Here is a 15,251-nt window from a genome sequence, read left to right on the forward strand (position 1 = left end):
CTCTTCTTTGGACCCTTAATGCAGAGCAGTTCTGTAGCTGAGTTGCCAGAGCACACCTTCAGTGTCCTGGCCACCCAAGACAGGACGGGATGAGTTTATTCGGGGATGCAAAGGGCATTGCTGAACCGTGTTCCTATCACAAGTCGAGTCTGATTTCCTTGTCCCGAATCCACACCGTCTGATGGCAAGTGCCAGACCTGACCCCTTCGTCAGGATGGAACTGGATCTCCAGGCAGCGAGTCTCTCCAGTCCCATTTGCTTGTGTTTTTGCAGTCCCAAATAGAGACGACACATATGTTTTCCTTCCCGGGGATTTATTTTTAGAAAATCTGGAAAATGAAGTGCCTTCAGTTAGGCCACATGACTGCCATCAGCCTTAATGGAAGAACAGCGTCTTTGTGGAGGAAAAGAGTAATCCCCAAGAGCAGGCTGCTGTGCACATTACGGCCTGGGCCCCTGGTTGGGGTGAGTTGGGCTTCCACACTCGTGAATGGTCCTGAGGACCAGGGACTCATGGGAGCTCGGCAGTGCCTTCCCTGGTCCAGCTCTGAGCCCTCTAGGTCTGGACAGGGCAAGCTCTGCAGTGCTTGTGGAGAGACCTCATGCATTTCAGACCCATGGCCCCTCTTAGTGCATTCTCCTGCCCGAATCCAGGGCGAAGCTGGGGGTTGCAGGACTTGGCCATTGAGGGGACTTTCATTTCAGTTTCACCAGTCCACACCTGAGTAGGGTCCATGGGGGCATAGCAGGATGTTGCTTCTTGAGTAAGGTGGGCCCTTCCTGAGTGCTTGCAGCCTTATAATAGAAGGTCCAAAGATCTCTACTCACACCTTGACTGTGGACACCACGTCTGTCATTCCTTGGGAGCTGGGTGAGGCAGAAGTTTGGCCCCAGTCTATCTAACAGCCCACCCCCATTGTAAAGACCTAACGTGCTCAGGGGCATCTTTGAAGGTGGGAAGCTTTAGAGTATTTTACCAAAAGGAGCCCATCCCCGGGAGCAGGCAGGGGCAGAGGCTCTTGTTGCACACTCTCCAGCCTGGAGTTTGCAGGTCTTCTTTAGTTCTTTCTAACTCCGTATCCTTCTCACTCACCTGCTCCCCAGGTGACATGACTCATGGAGAGAGGTGGCATTTCAAGGGGCAAAAACATGATCAGTGGCTTGAATAGCATAGCCCTCTCCCCAAGAGCCTCCCAGACCCAGAAGATGGTTTGGTTTGCTCTACCCCAAAGACAACTCTCGTGACACCACTTAAGAGGGTCACACCCCTACCTTACATTGACCTTCAGCTGGCCTTCGTCCAGTAAATTTGACACAGTGGAAAGTTTGGGGCAAGGGGGTGAGACATTGGTCAAGGGTTTAGCAAACTGCCTTTCTGCCTCTCTGGGCTTATTGTGTGCATGTTTTTTTTTTTTCCCTAAAATTTGAAATCAAGGACAAAATTTATCCAAATCACTTAAGGGTCACAGATTTAAAATTAGGCATTAGATACAGGCCACCCCAGGGCTGGGGATTAGAGTGAGGCTTCATCTTTGCTTAGCGCATCATCATTTTTGAGTTTCACGTGGTTCCATTTCCTCCTCCCAGAGCAGGCGGTGTTATCTCAGTGTGAATGAGTCACTTGAAACTGCATGGGTTGGGTGGCCCTATGGTCACATAGCTGGTGGGTGGCAGGACCAGGTGGGTGTGGGTACCAAGTCTCTGGGCCTGTATTCCACCTTCTTTCTAGCACCTTCTGTCTTGCTGGAATGATGTCACGTTGCACATTCAGCCAGCTGTGATGCAGGATGTGCACCCCCCTGGAGGGTGTGGGTCAAGGCTCTAGGTGGGGATATGCAGGAGGAGCCAGAGGCTGCGCTTGCAGGGCTCTGAGCAGCTGGCACACCCTCTTTGCTCCTTAGCAGATGAATGGGCACTGTGGACCACACTTGCATCACCTGGTGTCTTACGAATGTGGCGTTAGGAATGTGCTTGTGCTGTTCCTGGTGTATGGACACATGGTCATTTTATAGAGCTGCTGAGAAACAGCTTTCACTGTACACAATACTGCTTGCTGCTTTTGTGGGGGGCTTTTAAAAACCTATCGAGATGACCATTTGAAGTAAGTTTATATTTACAGAAATGGGGCAAAAAATAGTACCAAGAGCTCCCTTGCACCCCAGCCCTGCTTCCCCGAATGCCCACACATACGCTGTTAGTGTGACCTTTAAAGTTTTTTCTTAAGACAACAAGCACCAGTGCAGCCTGACCCAGAAGTCCTTTGAAAGGTATCAAGAGAGGACACAACGAGGGCTCCCAGACAGCAGAGACGAGGTAGGCTCACTGGTGTGAAACGTAGCACACTTGCTGTCCCAAGAGAAGCTCTGGACAACTTGACCAGGATGGTCAGGGAGTTAGAAGTAGATTCACTCTTCCCTAATGATGTGAACTTCTAGAATATTCTGATAAACATTAGTGGGTAGGGTGGGGGATGGGGCTGAGGTACGAAGATAGAAGTCACGTCCTTCAGTCATTCCGAGTCACCGGATGCCAGTAGTAGTGCTGTCTGTATAAGATAACGCTCAGCCATGTTGCGTTTCTTCTCCTAGCGGTTGTCAGAGCTAGCCAGGGTAGAGCTCAAGCCACCTGTGCCTCTCCCCACCCTCCTCTGCAACCATCTGCTTAGAGAAGGCCTTTCCTCACCAACGGTTTCTGTCTTCTCCACCTTATTCCAAAATGATGATTTTTTTTTTTCTGCAATAAGATGGTGACATTTGTTTTCACAAGAAATCTCTCTTTCTTCAGGGCATAAGGGAAATGCTTTTACAGTAGCTTTTTAAAAACAGTTAAACATTTCCATTTCTCCATACCCTAAGTGGTCTCATGAGGCAAGACCATAAAAGAAACACGCTTTGTTGCTTATGAATCGCTCTCAGTGAAGAGAAATAAGTAACGCGGGAAGTCTGCGTTGAATGGGAGTGATTAGGAAGCCGGGCGTTTGTTGTGATGCCACCTGTTTATTTCATTGGGAAATGATGGTCATTTGGGGAGGGAACAGGAATGAAAGGACATTAAGTGTGTAAGCCTGATGTCCCGGGAGAGGGAGGCAGGGAAGACCAGCCTGCTCCGTGTCTCTCTGTGCTTCCTGACTGCAGCCCGAGCTGAGTCAGCCTCCTCTCTCACTTGATTTATTCCTGGTTCTATTTCCATGTGGCATGTGCTCCTCTTCAGAGGCCCCGGGAGCATCTCCAGTTCTGATTCTCAAAAATAGCCCTTGGGAGGGCACGGCATTCCTAGGGGGGGACGCACGCAGGCCCCGAGTTTCCTGCTGAGTTGGGCCTGACGGGACTGGAGTTTATTAGAAGTGTCAGAGAGAACCAGAAAATGCTGTGGGCCTGGCTGGGAAGTGCGTCCAGCGGCTGGCAGCCTGAGCCGGGGCCTTGGAATTCACTTCCTTTCCCTCTGAGGAATTTCTGTCTTCCCCAAATAGGGTTCCCAGATCTTGTAATGGAAAAGGTCTGGATGATGGGCGGGGGGAAACTGACTGACCAGAAGGGCAGGGAGGGGACACTGTCGGGCAGGTGTGTGTCCTTCCAGCCCCAGCCCTACAGAGCACCAGCCCAGATCCCCCACAGTCCATTTCCTGAAAATGCTGTTAGTTGAACATGTATTAAACATATCAGGAAGGGGACTCTGCTGCCAGAGCCCTCACAGCGCCCACAGTCCCCTCTTACAGTGCACACTTCCTGGCTTCGTCCTTGGTCATGTATATGGAACATTTCAAATTTTCATTTCCTCCTTAACTCAGCACAGTCCACTGGTTTCTGGCTTAAGCCCTGTGACTGTGAGTTGAGGGTGAGTTCCGTCCCCATTTAGGTATGATTCTTCAGTTTACCCAGGACACCCACGTGACGCTCGCTGTGCATGGCCGTGAAAGGGGGAGGCAGATCATACGCTCAGATTATTACTAGAAAACAGCTGTCCAGACAGAACGAGGACAGAGCTGAGCTGGAGGCAGCCCAGGCAGCTGGAGGTGCGTGGTGTGCAGGCTTGTGATGCTGAGCTGACGTACAGAGGGTGGACGTTGTCTATAGGTCAAGGCTGGCCGCCTGTGGACCATCCAGGTGTCTGCCCGCTGTGGGGTGGGCAAGGCCTCAGTCCATCTTGCTGGGCCACCACCACTGCTTAGCTGGAGCCTCCCAGGCTGCCCACGAGCTGTAGCTTCACTCGAGGTGTCTTGTGACTTTCTAGATGCTCTTTTCTACTTCTGCTGGACCATGTCCTCACCTGTAAGATCTTGCTGGGCCCTGTCCTCTGGCTCCTGCGTATTGGATTTGTTTGTGAATTGGACTGCTTGGAACAGGGACAACACCCTCAGCTCCAGGCCACAGTTGGAGTTGGCCGCTTGCAGGAGCCACCTTGTCTGGCCAAGTGCAGATCGGTGATGTCCATGCATTCTGTGGCCAGGCCATCACTGCCCACTGCCCTGACCCCTCCTCCTTGCATCTGTGCAGCTAGCCTTGCCTGACGGGACAGGAACACTGAGCCATGATGATGAGTCCAAGTGAGGCCCACCGCAGTGGAGCCCCACAGGAAGTTTGTGTGGGTTTGTCAGCCACAGTCAAAGCCCCCTGCTGACCGTCATGTTCAGTCTTTTTCTTTTAAAAAGAGAGGTTGGTCCTTTTTCATTTGTTGGCGTGACTGGTGTTGATCCTCTCTAATGCTTTACTTGCAATATTTGTATTTTGTCATATTCACTCTATTTTCTAAGGTATGTATTTTCAGCTTTCCTGTATCTGTACTTCTACACACACATGCACACACACATGTATTCTACAGCTTTGTGGTTTTGTACTAGTGATTACACTGATACTTAAACCTTTCTACATTTTCTTGGTCCCTGGCCTGCATGTAGTTGGGGGCGGGGAGGAAAGGAAGGGGAGCTGGGAGGCCTGTGGAGACTGGATGTGTCCCACATTCTGCTCTCTCATGGGCCCCGGGGTGGACTGCACGCCTCCATCTCTGACATCACGTCTTTGGCCAAGGAAGTTCTGAGCATCGTGAGCCACGTATGAGTGTCGTGTTGGTGGGCCAGTGCAGCCTGCGTTCCTTCTCCCAGCCCCTGTGGTCCTGGGGACAGGTGGCACCACCCCACGTGACTAAGCAGAGCCTCTTGGGGGCCCACCCAGGTCAGGTAGCTTGTGCTGCACCTCAGACTCAGACACGCCTGGGAGCCACCCGGGGATGGGCTTCCATGCAGATCCTGACCCTGGTGGTAGGAGGTGGGGCTGGGATTCTGCTGCTCTCACAAGTTCCCAGGTGCTGTTAGAGCTGCCAGTTTATACATTTTTATTAGCACTGCCAAGCCACTGGTATTCATTTGCTTTTGTTCTTTTATTTCCTACCTGCTATATGAGTTAGACTTGTGATTCTCAGGTGTGGTTACTAGAACAGTAGCATCGGCAGTACCAGGGACTCAAGCACACGTTCTGGGCTCCACTCTAAATCTGCTGAACTGGAAACCTGGGGTGGGCTCAGTGGTCAGGGTTTAACAAACAGCCCATGTGAACCTGATTATGTTACCATTACTGTAGCTAGCCAGGCCTGTCCCTCACCAGGTAGGACTGTTTTGTACTGAGCAACTAGACACTCAACAGTAAGTAGCTTGGAACTACAAGAAAGAATGGAAGAAATCTAGAGGTGGGCAGGCATGGCAGACCTACGTAGCCATCTTGAACCAAAGGATTTTCTAAGTCAAAGGAAAGAAAACTAGGATGTTTATAGAGTAGGCAATCAGCTGTGTCTGCCTCAGAGGTGGTGGGACTTGAAGTCTCCATGATGCTGAGTAAAAGACAGAGTTACAGTGTGTGAGGTAGGAGGTTTCGTAATTGTCATCAGCGGGTAGGAGGTTTAATTTACTAGTTCAAGATGATGCAGTACTAGGTGTAGATACACTCCAGCTGAGAGGGGTTGGAGGTGGTGGACACTGGATATCTGTGGAATCGTCGGAGTGGAGGTGAGACTCTGACTATGGAGGTGACAGTTATTGGTTGTAGAATTCATGAGGACAAGAACGTTGAGTTTTCACTGCTGCATCCTAAGTGCCCCATAATTGAGCCTGGCATATAGTAGGTTCTCAACAAAGAGCTGTCAAATTGAGGATAAAGATGTTGATGTTTCCTCAAGAGAACCACAGAGACCAATATCCAACCCTCTTTCTCTTCCCTGAAATACTGAAAACTCTGAGTTTCCAGGTAGCACAGTGAAAGTCTGAAATGGAAGCCCCACCTTCTTCAGCACATGCGCACACACACACACACACACACACATACACACACACCATGCCTGTGCACACACACACCACACACCACACACACCATGCATGTGCGTGTTCACACACACACACACACACACACCATGCATGTTCACAAACACACACCATGCCTGTGCACACACACACCACACACACCACACACACCATGCATGTGCGTGTATACACACACACACACACACACACACACACATACACACACACACACACAGTGATTCAGGGATGCGACTCTAGCCCTGAGCAGACAGTCACTCTGCAGGATCCTGACCAACATTCTCCTCTACTCCTCCCTCTGACACCTGGGAGATCAGCTTATTTTGATCGGCTTTAATGCGCAGCATTTCCTGCTTGGTAGTTGTGCAGAGCATCCGGGTAAACAAAAGCAGAGGAGAGATGAGAGCTCTGAGATCCTCAGGCAAGAGGGAAAGAGTGGCTGTCAGCAGCAGTAAGCCACCCTCCTCCCTCCCAGTGGCCACACCTTGGTGGACATGTGCCTGTGCCCTGGGCATGAGGAGGGCAGTCCTGTTCTGTAGCCAGCTTCCTCCAAAGTGGAAATTAAGAAGTGCAGAAGGCCGCACGTGAATTCACTGGAAATGTGCCCTAGGGCATTTGGACAGTGTCATGCAGTCAGCATTTTAAATCTTTGTTGTGTCTGTGATGCTGGGCACGTGCATGACCACTGATCCAAACCCAAAGCCCAGTGTTTTAATTTTTGCCTACTTTTCTGTAGTTCAAATATTTTTTTCAGTAATCATTTATTCCTTTTACAATTTTGTTCTAGTCGGTTTGTTGGTTTGTTTGTTTGAACAACTATAGAGGAGGAAAAGTTTACTAGGGGGCTCACAGTTGCAGAGGTCTTAGTCCATAGACAGCCGGCTCCATTCCTCATGGCTCAAATATCATGGCGGAGTGTGTGGCAGAGGAAGCAGCTCATGTCACTGTGTTCAGGAAACAGGAAGAGACTCCATTCTCCAGCTACAAATATCTCCCCAAAGTCACGCCCCCCACTCCCACGTCCTCCGGCCATACCCCGTCACTTCAGTTACCACTCAGTTAATCCCTATCAGAGGATTAAATCCTGATTGGGTCAAGACTCTTATAACCCAATCATTTATCCTCGGAGACTTCTTGCATTGTCTTACATGTGAGCTTTTGCTTTCTTTCATTTCTCACATCCAAACCCTAATAAATTTATTAAAGATTTATCTCTTTAATAATAGAGATATGTCTTGATGAAAAATCTAATGATCACTTCAAATGTGATCAAGTTTTGAGAAATGCTTAGAACACTTCTCATGCTTCAGGATCTGAGTCATGCTTTGAGAAAAAGGATAGTGGGAAAATTGATAGCCTGGAATTATGTCCAAAGTGGAAGGTTGAAAGAGGCAAGCTAACAGTTACCTGGAACGTGTCTCTTGATCAACTTTTGCAATGTAGTGGATGTCATCCTGTTGCTAGAAAACAGGGGTGTGTGTGTGTATGTGTGTGTGTGTGTGTGTGTGTGTGTGTTGTGTTGTGTTATTTCTGGTATCTAAATATGTTTGCTTTAAGACTTTTGTTCCTCAAGCTGAAACCTCTAAAGACATAATTGGAGAATCAGCCCTCGACAGTTACCCAGCATCCTTTCTGGATATTCTCTGGTTGGGGGAAACATGTGTTCCTACTTTGCAGCAACTGCATGCGTGAATCTTACTGTGAGAGTTGAAGTTAGTCCCCCACGTGGTATCTTGAAACTCGACCCCAGAACAACCTCCACGAGTACACTGGGCTCCCCCCTTCTCTGACTGCCCACTGGCCTTGCACATTTGTGTCCTAATGCCCCGTGGCCATCTGGACACAGCTCCCCTTCCCAGCCGTCTTCCCTGGCTTCCAGCGGGAGAGCTCTTTCATAGACCACCAGTGACGGCCACTGCTTTCTACAAGTCCGTCTTCCTGGTCATCGCCCCTCTCCCCGTCAGGTCTGCTCTTCAGGAAGTGAGGCTTCCAGTGGCTGATGTTGATAGCAGAAGCAGTCTTTGCTGTCTAGGAAGGGCTGGCGTCTGCAGGAAGTCTTGTTTCCTGCGACGGGAGGACTCGCTCATGGTGCGCTTTGTCTCCGGACGCCCTTCGTCCTTCCCGGCTGACTTCCAGATGGGCCTTCGGGGTCCCGTTTTGTTCGTCTTTCCTTTTCCCAGTGGCGCCAGCCCCAGCTCTGCCTTGCCGTGTGGATGGTCTCTGGGACCCTGAGGCCGGAGCTGTTTACCCCTGTCCGCCTCCTTCCGCTCCTTCCTTCCTGCCCGGCTGCAGGGCTACTCCGGAGGAGCTGAACAGAAGTGTGCTGAAACGATTATGTCGACTTTGAACCGAAGGCAGGGTGGAGTGCTGTGTTTTGGTACCAAAGGGAGACCCGCGTTCACACGAGGAATTGTTTTAACCTGCAGCCAAAAGAGGATGCCTTCAGGGCTGGGGATGTGGCTCAAGCTGTAGCGTGCTCGCCTGGCATGCGTGCGACCCAGGTTCGATCCTCAGCACCACATACCAACAAAGATGTTGTGTCCGCCGAGAACTAAAAAATAAATATTAAAAATTCTCTCTCTCTCTCTCTCTCTCCTCTCTCACTCTCTCTTTAAAAAAAAAAAAAAGAGGATGCCTTCACCAGTTAAAAAAAGAAAGAAAGCAGAGAAAATGTAACCAGCCTTGCACATAGCACCATGTTCTGTTTTCCCTGACTTGTCTCTCCAGAGGCCACCAGCTAACCGCTTTCTTTCATTTCGTTTTCCATGTGTTGGAACTGAAGGTGTTTCAGGTTGTCTCTCTCCTTTGAAAGGAGAAGAATAATAAACTTGCTAGGAAGCTGCGCATTGTGTTAGTCAACTGCCTTTCACTGTAACAAAATACCTGCGATAAAAATGACTTCAAAGGAGGAAAGATTTATTTTGGCTCACGGTTTCAGAGGCTTCAGTCCGTGGTTGATTGGCTGCTGGTCTGAGGGTGAGAGAGCACGTCACAGTGGAGCATGTGGAGGGGCGAAGCTGCTACCATCGTGGCGGCCAGGAAGAAAGAGAGAGAGTGGAAGAGGCCGGGTCACGAAACCTCCTTCTAGGCACGGACCCGTGACCTGACTTCCTTCCACATAGCCCCACCTTTTAAAGGTGGTGACCGAGACTTCAACACATGGCCTTTCAGGACATTTGAGATCCAAACCATGATATGTGCTTATTGAGCTCCCGTTGTTCCCATCTTCCTTCCTCTTTGGTGACTTCTGTGTCCTTCGATGCACATGCACCATGCAGAAGACTTCCCAGCCTGCCACTGCAGCACTCTCATGTCCCAGTGCCAAAAGAAGGGACGGCAAAGTCCTACTGAAAGAGAGAATCCTCCATTCACCCACAGGTGTCCCTCAGAGCAGGCTTCTGTCTGATTGACACCCACTCCATCAAGCCCACTTTTTGGTTTCCAGTTTGATGCTACAGTTCTGGGGTTTGCTGACTAGGAAGGTGAGATGGTTAGCTCTATATAATGCAGACAGCGGGCTTTGAAAGGCTGTGGGGGTGGAGAGCAGCGTAGGGCTATACAGGGTAGAGGCAGATAGCACTGGAACTTTTAGGAGATCCTGAGGCCCACATGCAGTTAAGTTCAGGAATCAGTGTTTATGTTAATGCCCAGAGACACCCACACCAGCTTCAATTACTGCATGACTAAGAAACAGGCAGTCAGTTGTAAGGCGATCCAGCTTTCAAAGGGGAAAATCACCACCAGCAGCATTGAACTTGGGGAGGGAGGAATATGTCTTAGATTCAAGGAGGCTTTGTTCAGAAGTGCCTCTTTGGTTAGTGGGATGGTTGAGATCTGTTTCAAGAAGGCAGGAATCTGCACAAAGCTGAGCCCCTAAAACCTCAAGAGACAATCTTTCTCTACCAGGATGAAGGTTGTATGGAGATGTCGTTTCATCTTCAACACCTTTAACAAAATTTAAACTGATTTGTGTACACATGGTTCTAAAGTGAGTTCTATATGACATTTACTTGCCTTGGGCCATTGAGTTTCCTGGTCAGCTGTCCTCTCTGGGCTTGTGTGTCTACTATTTGTGGTTTTCTTGCTCTTCTTTTGCAATTTGGGTGACAGAGTCCTGCAGCTGTGCTGGTCCTTCTTGGCAACCATTCAGCACATACTGGCTTAATGTGAACTAAAGTACCACGTTGTTAGGGCTGTGCCCATGGTGGGCCAGTGGCTCAAGAAGGGCTCCTTGAAGGCCACCAAAGATCTGTGGGTCTCCTTCATTCCGGGAAAGAAGCAGGAGAGCGCCTCTTCTATAAAATTGGTTTATACCAGAGACACTTTCTGGTGGGGCAGGTAGAGTGCCCTCGTCTACCCCAGGTTCACGCCTTGTCTCAGCTAGTGCGGATGATGGATTGCTGAGGGGCCTGCTCTCCCACACCTGCCCTGCTGCTTGGGTCGGCTTAGGATGTGCTTTTGACTGTGGAGAATGTCCTGCATGAAAACCTGTCCCCAAGGCCCTCAGTTGAGCAGGTCAAGGTCAAGAGCAGACAGTCTGGAGTGGCCCACTCTCCTGATCCTCTTCCTGCCAGCCAGCATACCTACCACACATGATTTGTGTACACATGATTCTAAAGCGAGTTCTATGTGACAATTACCTGCCTTGGGCCACTGAGTGTCACACACAGAGCCACTCCTGGGAGAATGTGCATGAACCCGCCTTCCTGAAGCCCACCTGGGTCAGCCCCCATGTCCAGGACATGACTTACAATACCTTCCCCAGAATCGTATCCATATGCTCCCAAAGACACTATGGCTCAGCCCATCTGTTGAACTCTCTGCTGGAAGCTTTTGTCTAATAGGCACAATGACGTCCTTCCCTGAAAACAACTGGCTTTGTGCTGGCTATTCAGGATTTTGATTAAGGAGTCCTGAAGACAAAAGAAATTAATAAAGTAATGTTTGATTCAGTGTGAGGTTGTGTTTGGGAAGAACGTGGGCACCACCCAGGAGGGGCTCAGAGGCCATGTCCGAAGCCTGGGTAACGTTTCGCCTAGGAGGTGGCTGGTGGGTGCCCTGTTAACTTGACATTGGAAATTGACAGTGAGTTTGAGGAGAGCATAGACAGGCCCCACATTATGGTCCAAGGGTCTCTTCTGTGAGTCAAGGATATGAAATTGGTCGAAGCCATTCATAGCTGTCAGACAGAACACTTTCATTGGTTTTCTTTCACCCTGGTCCACAGCTCAATTCTGGGATAGGCAGGGTTGCTGGATGGTTAAGCTGTGGACTCTCAACTGACTTTAGGAAAAGGAATAGGAGAACGTTACTCTAAAGGAAATTTGTGCTACCGCAGCTCTGCCACACGCCAGACCCAGGAAGGAGGCACAAAGCTTTAGTGGAGAAATAGAAATGCTGGACACAGGCCGCTTCAGAGCCCACAGTGGCCGCGGGTCTTCCCTGGGGTGAGGTGGTTTACAACGTAGGGCACGACTGAAGAGCTCTTAATTCCAGTCTGTCTGCGTGGTGTGCGGGCGGAGACGGGGCACATGCTCACCCTGCGAAGGCCTGCCTGCGACACCGTCCTGCTCTGCATTTCAGAGTCCACAAAAAGAGGCCCAATCCAAGAGCTGTGGGAAAGCTCTTCCTTGGCCACATGTTTTTCTTTTCTCCAGTAAGCGAACTCCGCTCTACTTTCTGCCATGGGTTTAGTGCTCTCGAGCCACTAGTGGAACTTCTGCCGCACACAGGGCCACTCCCAGGAGAATGTGCATGGACCTACGGCAGCGGCAGCTCTTCGTCAGTGCAGAGACCCCAGCAGTCAGCACCCGGGGAAAAGCTGGTCTGGATCCCAGTGTGGGAGGCTGTAGTCCACAGTTGGGTGGATCCCTGGTGTTGGGGCCCTGAGTGCAGGTGGGCAGTGCATCCTGATGAGAGCTCATCGGAGAGCAGACCATTCACCTCCTGGCTGGGGTAGAGGAGAGCGGAGGAGTGGCCAGCCGCCCAAATCCCCCTCCCACCTCCGTCCTCCACCAGGCCACTGCTTGAGGTTCCACCACTTCCAGTGGCACCAACTGAGGCTTTAGTACAAGGACTTTGGGGGCCATTTAGGATCCAAACTCCAACAGACAGACAGATGATAGACGAAAAGGTCAATAGGTAATACACAGATGAAAATGTTGATTGGTTTATGTCCATGAATCTGTAAATAAATCCACCAGCTTAAAGAACCAAACCAGGATGGATCTATGCCATCAGCCAGACTGAGTCTCTCATCACTGATAACTAATTTGTTTCTGGATTCTTTAAGAGAGCTTCGAATCAAAAGAGGCCACGTAGAAAGGAGTGACTATTTTAGTGACTATTTTTCTACCTACTTGTTTTTTACTTAAATAGAATTGATGATTTTTGAGGTAAACGTTTGGAAAGCTCTTTCTGTACAATTTAGCAAAGTGCAACTTTGCCACTAGTGGATCAATCTCCTCTCCAAATGACAAGATCTAATAACAATTGCCTTTTTTGTTGATTTATTTTATTATGTACTTTTTAATCCTTTCAATGTGTCAACCCCCCCTGGAACCTGGTTGGAACGTCATGACATTTTGTTTGTTCAGAAGAACATGGAAAACTCAGTTTACCCCCTGGGTGAATCAGACCTTGAGCTGCCAAGTTGACTCTCCTGGGCTGGACCCCAGAGCCAGGAGGGTGCTGGGGGCGGGGGCTTGGTCCCAGAGTCTTTGTGCTTCTCACAGGCGGAGGGCCTGGCCTCACCAGAAGTGCATTCCCTCGGCTGGGACGCAGAGGCTCAGGCGGACGGGCCAGGAGGCTCCGCTGTACCAAGGCCTTGCTGGGAGCTCGGGGCTGTTGGCAGAGTGGGAGGTCATGCCCCTTTCTTTACTGTGGAGAAGGGACTGGAGGGAACAGAGCGAGAGTCCCCTAACGACTTTTGTCACAGAGATCATTCCGCATGGACTCATTCTTTTTAACTGCTGTGAAGCATGTCACACATGATTTACTGACCCTGTCCACTGCTGGTGGGTGTGAGGCAGTGTCCAGCTCTGCTGCTGCGGCACGGAGGCGGGCAGCACACCGGACACGCCTGTGGGCCCACTGCCTGCGGACTGTGCAGTGACCTGATGAGGCAGGTCGACCTCTGTGCTGGCCCCAGGACCTTGCCTGATAACAATAACAGTGCCTATTAAATGCTGGTACTGAACCAAACACTTCACGTGCATTATTATTACGTTAGTACCTCCACTTTAATAGTTGATATTTTTGATATATATATAATCAAGTAAACTATATAAAATATATATTTCATTTTATTATATAAAGTGAGTGATGTAAAGAATTACATGAATGCCATTTAATATTATTAATTTATTATATTATCATCTACATTATAGTGGAGGCTGGGTAGTGCAGACATGGGATGTGAACCCAGGTACTTTGGCCCCATAGTTGAGGTGCTAAACCTCCCACGGGGCCCTGACTGCAAAGCTCTCCGCCGTTTCCAGAGCAGGGGGCAGTAGACCTCAGTACTTCAGATGTGGTCTTGGCCGATATTTTGAGCACAACTTTCATTTTATTTTTAGTAGAAACAAAAGTATATTCTGGAAGCACCAAGGAGCAGCACGGAGCAGCGGGTGTGTCATTGTCTGCTCCCCCCGAGGAACAGAAGCCCATTAAACCTTTCCCTCCCGATGGGGACAGGCCACCAAGCGATGACTGTGAGTCTAGCGACCTTTTTGAGGCCAGAGAGAGACAACATCCAAGCCTCCTGAGTCCCAAAGTCCCTATGCCTGGGTTTCTGTGCCCCTCGCAAGAGGCAAGGCCGACTCTGCAGGAAGACAATGGTGCTCAGATAGAAAGAGGGCTTCCCGAAGGTAAGGAGCAGGGGCGGTCCAGGGGGTCCCTTCTTGATGCTCTGGGAGGCAGCACAGAGCCTTCCCCGCTGCGGCTCACCTGCTGGCCTCACGGAGGCCTGAGAGCAGAGAGGGAGCAGAGCATCAGGCTTCACGGTGGCGGAGCTCTACCTTGTGCGCAGCCAGAGGCAGCCCCACGTGGGCCATGGGTCCCCACCCTGCCTGGAACAAAGCTGGTACCAGCTGAGGCTGAAAGGCCACCCGCAGGTGCACAGCAGGCTCCCTGGCTTTGCTAAGAAATGGCTGCTGGGGAGACAGCCTGCCCGCCAGACTGACCCAGGCCCAGTGATTCATGGGCAGGGACCACGGTGTAGGGGTGTGGCCATGTGACACTTAACAGTATGAGCACATGGACCTCCATGCCTCCAGGCAGGTCCCTCTCAGAGGAGGGAACCCAGTCGGACACAGGTACACTCTCTCGGGCGGTCGAGCTGCTGGCCACCTGAATGTGCAGAGAACACGATGCATAAAGAGAGACAAGTGTGTGATGGGATGGTCTGGGTGCCCTGTCACGTCAGCATAAGAACAGGGTTTCCTGTTACTCTAAAGATGTTCTCAAACAACTACAGACAGGGCAGAAAGAAAGAGGCCTGATCATAATTAATAAAAAGTCGTGTCACTCGGAACCTAGATTAATCCCTAACTCTTCCCTCATTAGCCATCACAGAAGCAGTTATTAAACGGCCACTGCACGCCCGGCTCCGGGGTCGGTGCGTCCACTCCAGGCTCTCAGTCCTGTGCGGAAGGGTCAGCAGCAGGGCTGCTGCGTCTGAGGGGTGCCCAGAGGAAGCCGAGGACGGCCCTGGCACTCGGGGACGGTCTGGGCAGAAGCGTCTTCCCCTCAAAAATGGTTTTGAAGAGAAGGTGAAGCCTTCCCTGAAACCTTAGAGATTTAAAAGTCAGACCAGGGGAGGCTCCCACCCTCGGAGCTCGGGAAAGGCAAGGGCTAACAACGGAGCGGCAAGGGGCATGCCAGGTGCCATGTGCAGGGCCGGGGCCTGGAGTGGTCATCAAGGGTCCCATGGGTCAGGTCAGAAGAT

General features: G+C 50.5%; 1 protein-coding gene across 9 annotated transcripts in view; it reads left to right on the forward strand.

Annotated features, from left to right (window-relative positions):
* The window catches only part of C1H10orf90 (chromosome 1 C10orf90 homolog), a 185,414-nt gene that overhangs the window by 146,402 nt on the left and 23,761 nt on the right, over positions 1 to 15,251 (forward strand). For 7 of the 9 annotated variants that reach the window (XM_040272139.2, XM_040272141.2, XM_078024354.1 and 4 more), the window contains one exon: positions 13,882 to 14,172. The exons of the other annotated variants lie outside the window; for them this stretch is intronic. In XM_040272139.2, coding sequence (XP_040128073.2) covers positions 13,882 to 14,172 — 291 coding nt within the window. The remainder of the gene's footprint in view (positions 1 to 13,881; positions 14,173 to 15,251) is intronic. 9 annotated transcript variants of the gene reach the window in all.

The sequence above is a fragment of the Ictidomys tridecemlineatus genome, chromosome 1 (genome assembly GCF_052094955.1).
Source record: "Ictidomys tridecemlineatus isolate mIctTri1 chromosome 1, mIctTri1.hap1, whole genome shotgun sequence".
NCBI lineage: Eukaryota > Metazoa > Chordata > Mammalia > Rodentia > Sciuridae > Ictidomys > Ictidomys tridecemlineatus.